This window comes from Bidens hawaiensis, unplaced genomic scaffold, assembly GCF_021521415.1.
Source record: "Bidens hawaiensis isolate Kalapana, Puna unplaced genomic scaffold, B.hawaiensis_p1.1 tig00023068_1, whole genome shotgun sequence".
NCBI lineage: Eukaryota > Viridiplantae > Streptophyta > Magnoliopsida > Asterales > Asteraceae > Bidens > Bidens hawaiensis.
This window is the reverse complement of record NW_027493613.1, coordinates 279318-286917: the sequence shown is the minus strand read 5'-3', so window position 1 is coordinate 286917 and position 7600 is coordinate 279318. Positions and strand designations below refer to the sequence as shown.

The 7600-nt window shown below is 43.4% G+C and overlaps 1 protein-coding gene across 1 annotated transcript; it reads right to left on the bottom strand.

Moving 5' to 3' along the window:
- Positions 1–5503: 5503 nt before the first annotated feature.
- LOC143566891 (uncharacterized) lies at positions 5504–6343 on the bottom strand. Its single transcript, XM_077053457.1, has one exon. It carries the CDS (start codon positions 6341–6343, stop codon positions 5504–5506), a length of 840 nt encoding a protein of 279 aa, XP_076909572.1.
- Positions 6344–7600: the final 1257 nt, after the last annotated feature.

Genomic DNA, 7600 nt, shown 5'->3' with positions numbered 1-7600 from the left:
CGCAGATCTAATAACCCGAAGGCCTATTGGATATTTCGGCAGAATCAGAATATTCAACGAATGGGAACAAAGGTCTGAGATAATAACAATGAAACAATAAAATATAGTCATTAAGAACAAAATCAAAGACAAAGATTTTTTGCATTTAAAAATATCATTTAATGTAACAGTGAAAGGAATGTCTAGGGTTTCGTGATGGCGGCGGTACGAGGAGACAAAGAGAATATTCGTTTGGAATGTTTTTCTCTCTCCTATTGCGTGCGCTCTGTCGTTTTCTAAATGGAAACCTAGGATGCTATTTATAGACCCTGACATTCTTTCTAGAATTCCCTAATCATTACATAATGAAAGATAAATAAAAATACAAGTGTAAGAGTCTTCAAGCATGATATATATCTTACTCGAGCAGACTCAATATGCATTGTATGCTCGATAAGTGTCTTCGAGTATACTTTACTTAGAATATTTTCACATAGAAAATATTCTCCTCTAGTATGCTTCATTCTTCTTGACCAATCCTTGCTTTGCTCGAACCTTTCCATCGAGCAAGCATATTCTTCTTGATGTCGTCAATCCTGTCTTGAGACTTATTGAACAATCTTTAGCACGCTCGAATGTAAATCTTTCTCGGGGGGGACTGAACCATGCTCGAAGTCCATGCTTAGAACATATGGCATTTTCTTATTACATCCATGCTCGACAACAATGTGCTCAGATCACTTGGCTAGAACTTGAATGATCAAGTCGTTTGCTCGATTGGAAATCCGTACTCGATAGAAGAACACTCTTGCTCAGAGAAGTGTAGTTTGCTCGAAGCTTTCAAAACTTAGAAGAATTCACCAAAAATGGTTCTGAAGACCATGCTCGAGGTAGTAAACCATGCTCGATGATCCAAGCTTGCTCGAAGTCCATACTTAGCCTATTTCTTGAGGAGGTTGAGAAGTTTCCAATCTTCCTTGCTCAAATCCAACTCAACAATCCGACGGCTTCAAACGGAGCTGAAGGCCAAAGATGATCGCCTTGCTTCGCTGTCTGAGGCGAATGAGGGTCTGCAACAGACCCTCACAAATACCACTGATGAGAGGTATTGGCTTCTGAAGTTTGGCATCCCCATGGTAAATACTTTCAGATATAACCTTTCTGTTTGAAATTTCACGCTTACCTTTTCCTGGTTTTTAGATTGTTAGGCTCATCAAAGAGGTGCCTGCGCTTGGGGAATGCCTTGCTAACCTCCTGGTTAGCTCCTCGCGGGCATGCCGATAGGCTGATTTTGAGGAGTGTTATTCCATGGCCCGCAAGGGGCGTTTGCCTACCGAGTTTGCGCTACACGGACGTGATTGTCAAAAGGAGTATGATGCTGATCTGGACTCTTTTGAGGGCCTCTCCTTTGACATCCTGAAGTACATTGAAGATCATAGTCACGACCCTACCTGCGTTGGTGAATTAAGGCTTCATGTTAATGATTTACTTAGGAATTTTTTGTAAATATTTCTATCTTCCTTGTACTTGTAATCATGTTATCAATGAAATGAAAAGTATCTTCTCGTTAAGTTTTATGTATCTTGTTGAAATGCATCCTAAATTTGTCCATCCGTTTATTATTATGCAAACATCCACACTTAGTAATCGCGGGTGGTTTCCCTTCTGAGACTTATCTTTTCCTTGTTCCTTTTTTTTGTAACTTGAACCTTACCATTGTCTGGCGTGTCAATCAAACATTTAGCTTGTCTCGTTACTGTGTAACTAGGAATACGCTGGTTATTTTGGTGGCTGACGTGACAGGTCTACTTTGCATAGAAGTAGGATGTGATAGGTCTGCAAGTTGGTGATAGCTGTACTTGAGATTTTGAATTTTGGACCTTTGATCTCCCGCCTAATGTGTTATAACCTGATTGGCCGATAGTTATTTCCATTGTACACCTCACTAAATGCGATTAGTATAAATATCCATCGGCTCTTCAGTTTATTCTTTGTTGTTCTTGAGAAGTTGCTTCACGTTCATCGGATTTCTAAGATTATTTCCATTTCTATCTTAAGAGATTTCTTTTATGTCGTTTGCTTCCAATCAGTAACCATAGCTCACTGTAATCAATTATTAGCCAATTATATGATGTCGTCTTGGCCGGTGCTTCACACTATTGATCGTGTCACCATTGACTGGAATGAAAGGGAATTTCAGGCTATAATCAATTCTTACATCATTGCTCTTGAATGGGAGCCAGAATTTCCAGTTCCTGGCTCGACGGCCAACCGTCCTCCGATGGGGAAAATGGCTCTCTATGCTGAATTTTTCAACTCCGGGAACTTTCGTCTTCCGGTTACCCTGTTTTTGGGAAAGCTCATAACTGGGAACATGATTCATCTCTCCCAGCTTCATCTGTCGGCCATGATACGCATGCTTCATTTTGAATTTTGTTGCAGGGCGCATGGCATCATGCCTACAATCGAGAAGTTTGCCTTTTTTTTATCACATGCATGGTAAGGGCGGACGATACATTTGCCTGTTACTGACAGAAAACTGGTTGCACTGGACGCATCTCCATCGGATCCCCAATGGGCGAGTATGTTATTTTTTGGATTCGGGAGGATGTGATCCCGCTTTCTATGTGCTGGCGTTCAGCGGATCAACCATTGCTTGCCCTGTCATACGTGGAACGTCTGGGGAGGCATGAGTGGTATCATCAGCTGACCTCTACCGCCACGCTAATACGCCCCATCCTTGAAGCTGCTCTGGTCAGAGCCGGGATGAGCCGCCTGTGGCCTTACCCAGATGAAGTGCCATACTTCCGGAAGCCAAATGGATGTAAGTATTCTTTATATTTTCTAAGTGTTTTATCTAGGCATCTTTCATTGATTATGTACAGCGGAGGGCACGCTTCTATCTGTTTTGATTGATGTTCCCAGGTCAATGCAACTGGTTGCTCGAAACAAGAAGGATCTTCCTATTCTTGACAAAACCAAGGATCACTTCTTGTTCTCCTAGAGGGTTCGCCAGAAACCTCTGGTTTTTGAAAGTTTGTATGCGACATGTAATGTTTCTTAAGATTCCTTTTATGCAACCCGTGCATTAATAAATACTTCTTATACAGCGTTTAGTCGCAAGAGGATTGAGGCTTCTTCCTCCACCGCTCCTGCGGTAGTGACTGGTGGACAGGATCTAGATCCATCTCCTCCTATCTCCCCTTCGAGGGCAGCGAGGACCCGCCTTCGTGACCGGGTTGCATCCCGTACAGAAGGCTCACCGGGTACTTTTCTAAACCCTTGGGTGTGCTTTATGGATTTTGGCTAATTGCTCCTGGCTATTATTGTTTTGCAGATAACGTCATTCTTTTGGACATGCCTCCTGCCAAGACACAGGTGGATGTGCCTCGGTCTGTTGAGCAGGAAACATATATACCCGAGTCTCTGCCTTTGTCACTGCCAATCTTACAGGAGGGCGTTCAACAGATGGGGCCAGTGTCAGGACTCCTACCACCTTCCCGCTCCATGGCGGGAGGGGGGAGGCTCATTCCATGCTGGGAGGCGCTACCCGTCATGTCCCGGATTGGATCTTAACTCCCTCTTCCCGGTTTTCTGATAGGGAGGTGTGTTTTAACTTTCTTCATGAGGGTGTGCCGCCTGCGGGACGTGAGTTCCAAAATAAGCATGCCCATGTATCTCTTGGGAATTCTTACGTGTATCATTTAGCCAATCTGGTCTCGACGACCCAAGAGATATACCGGGAATGGAACTTCATGGACCGGAACTGGGGTATGCAGGACAATCTCCTCGAAGAGCTCCGGGCCGAGAAGGAGAAATATCGTCTCGAGGCTAACACTGCAAGGCGGGAGCTGAGAGATTCTGAATGGGCTCTGGAGCAGGAGAAGGCGCGTCAGGCTTCCACTGCCAAAGATTGGGAAGAGGTGTGCCGGCGACAGAATGCTACTGTTGAAGCCACAAGTGCTCACGCCCGTACCCGCGAGGTTGAATTCGCCAAGGCGAAAGAGGCGAAGCAGGCTCTTGAAGCCCTCCTCACTACCCAAGAAGAAGTCATTAGCACTCTTCGTGCTGCCTCTACTGAAAAGGATCAACTAATTGAGGATTTGATCAACAAAAACACTCGTTATATTGGTGAGCAGGGCGCACTGAAGCTAAGTGCCGAACAAGCTATCTTTAACCGAGCATGGCTAATGAAGGAAGGTCTTCCCAAGGTATAGGTTTCTTCTCTCTCTCTCTCTCTTGTTTTTTTTTTTTTTTTTCTTTTTGTTGTTTGTTTTAAACCGCATCTTAATGGCTTCTTTGCTGACATAGGTTGTCTCTCATGTACATGGGGGATCTACTCTAGGAGACTTCGTTTTCGATCTCCTTCGCGCATCAAGTGATTCAGGGTGCAAGGCAGGTTTCCAAGAGGGAGTAACCTTTGCTCGGGAGGGTCGTTCCTTAGAAAACTTTGAGATGCATGCTGTGGATGTGGATGGGAAGGATGACGCACAGATGGATGATTTTGATGAATTACATTTTTCCATCTAGGTTGTTATCCAAGACTTCGCTACGAAGGCGGATGGTGTCCAGCAGCTGTGTAGCTATCTTCGTGGGGAAGAATAGTTTTTGTTGTATATTTCCTTGTTTCTGTAATCCCTTTTTTGGTTGTATATATGACATGGGTTTTACATTTTGTCTTGTATGTTTACAATATAAATGTGTGTTAGCTAAACCCACCATATATCCAAAATATAGGATTAGGACGAATATTGGCATGCAGGCCTGTCCGTAGAGAAACAAGATAAAAATTGGAATCAATCGACGCGCTAACTAATTTTGTATTAACGTTGATCTATAACAAAAGGAAAACACTTGGCACGCAGACCCAAATTCGTGGCACGCAGGCCAACCGAAAGGCACGCAGGCCTAAAAGACAATTACATATTAGATATAACATCACCTGAGTTGCGCGACGTTCCAAGTTCTGGGGATCGAAGTGCCGTCTAATTTCTTTAACTTGTATGCACCCTTCCCCAGAACTTCGTCAATTTCATATGGGCCCTCTCATGTGGGAGCTAACTTTCCCGGTAACTCGATGCCTCGTTATTTCGGAAAAGGTAGTCTCCCTTGTTGTATTCGCAAATTTTGACCGTGCATCGTAGTATTTTTGGAGTTAGTTCTTGTATTTGCTTTCACGTACGGCTGCCAACTCTCTTCTTTCCTCTAGTTGGTCTAAGTTCAACCGGAGTTCTTTCTCGTTATCTTCAATCAAGAGAATCCTTGTGGATGGGATACCAATTTCAGCGGGAATCATCGCTTCTATGCCATACGTTAAGCTGAATGGGGTTTCAGAGTTGCTGGTTTTCTTGCTGGTTCGATGCGCCCATAGCACATGAGGCAACTCATCTACCCACCCAGTTCGCTTTGTCCCCAATCTCACTTTCATGCCTTCTTTAATGCTTCGGTTGGCCCTTTCCACTTGCTTGTTGGCTTGTGGATGAGCCACTGACGTGAACACCTGGTTGATGTGTAGCTCAGATAATCATTCTTGGAGGTTTTTATCGGCAAACTGGGTGCCATTGTCGCTGACCAACGTTTGGGGGAGACCAAAACGGCAGATAATGTATTCCCATAGGAATTTTTTGACGTTTGCTGCCATGATATGAGCCAATGGTTTGGCTTCCACCCACTTCGTGAAATAATCTATTGCTACTAACAAGAACTTCACCCGCCCAGGTGCTTCCGGAAATGGTCCCATGATATCAATGGCCCATTTCTGGAAAGGCCATGCCAAGGTTACTAGGACGAGGTTGTTTTGAGGTTGCAGCGTTTGTGGCACGTGTCTCTGACAAGCATCGCATTTCCGGATCTCTTTAACTGCATCCATATGCATGCCTGGCCAGTAATATCCAGCATTCATTATCTTGGCCACTACCATCCTTGGCCCCGCGTGTAACCCGCATATGCCTTCATGGATTTCTCTAATAACGTAATTGGACTCCTTCGCATCTACACATCTGAGTAACGGGCCAAGGAATGATTTTTGGAACAGCACACCTTCATGGACTTGATAACATAGTGCCTTGTGGCATATCTTTCGTGCTTCTGCCTTTTCGTCCGGCAAAGTGCCAGAAGTTAAGTAATTTACGATGGGTGTCATCCAGGAACTTGTTCCTGTTTGGATGACCAAGACCTGATGTTGAGTGACGGATTGAGTGTCTGAAACCTCGATTCTTACGTCTCTTCCCATGTGCTCAAAACTAGTGGATGCTAGTTTACTCAATGCATCCGCATTCCGATTCTCACTTCTCTTTATGTGAACGACTTTGCATGAGGTGAATTGCTGCATGAGGTCTTTAGCTTGGGATAGATATGAGGCCATTGTGTCATTTTTTGCCTCATACGTCTCTGAGACTTGACCCGCTATAAGCACAGAATGCTCAAATCATGTCCCAAATTGCTAGGCCAAGTTGTTCTTGAAAATCGTCCGTTTACCCCAAACAACTTGGCCCAGCAACGCCTGAAAATTGTTTGGGGTAAACAATTTGTCCAGCAACGCCTGAAAATCGTCCAAGTTGTTCGTGGAAATTGCTATAAGCAATTTGTCCAGCAATTTCCAGCAATGCTTGGGGTAAACGATTTTAAAACAAACAACTTGGCCAAGTTGTTCGTTATCAAGTTGTTTACCCCAAGCGTTCGTTTCAGGCGTTTACCCCAACTTGGCCTGAAAATCGTTTACCCCAAGCGTTGGACGATTTTAAAACAAACAACGCCTAAAACGAACAACTTGGACGATTTCCACGAACAACTTGGACAACTTGGCCAAGTTGGCCCACTGTAAACGAACAACTTGGCCCAGCAACGCCTGAAAATCGTCCGTTTACCCCAAACAATTTCCAAAAATTTCACAAAAATTCCTGGATGCTCAAATCATGTCCCAAATCAACCTGTATCAATTCCAGAATGTAAAAAACTCGTGCGATATTCTTTTCGGCCCAAATTCGGCTATAAAAATCACACGAACGCATATACACAAAACACCTTTAGACTTCTCCAAATGATCACAAAATTCATATGTGATCAAAATACATTAAATATGAGTTCCCAGAAAAATTTCATAATTTTTGAAGTATTTTAGCTATTTTTCCCAAATAAACGTCCCAATTCGGTAATAAATTCGCCAAATATTCTCGGATGGTCGAAAAATTACCAAATTTGAACAGAGACTCAATGACGTGGTTCCTGATGTCCTTGAAAAACTTCAAGGCCTAATAATATGCACATCATAACCTTAACCTAAACAGCCCGTAAGCGAGTGTTTCGGCATTACCTTAGCGGTTTTGGTTCGTTTCCGCCTTTCTAATCAACTTTTCAAGCTCTTGTGCTCCTATGTAGGCTAGATACAAGTCCTATATCACAAAAAAAGCAATTTTTCATCAACATAACAGCCCTTAACTTAGGGTTTCGGCTAGTGCACAAAAACGAACTTTTGAACCGTAAAAATGCCGTTTCAACCCTTTAATCCATGTTTATGGCCAAAAAAAACTATCAAACCAGGTTCCTTACCATGTGTATGATCAAAACATGTTTATGGACCATTTTTAGGGTTTTTACATGGTTAGGAATGATTTTTGGCAAT

Excerpts from the sequence above, each read along its gene's own strand:
- LOC143566891 (XM_077053457.1), bottom strand. The coding sequence starts at position 6,343 with ATGGCCTCATATCTATCCCAAGCTAAAGACCTCATGCAGCAATTCACC.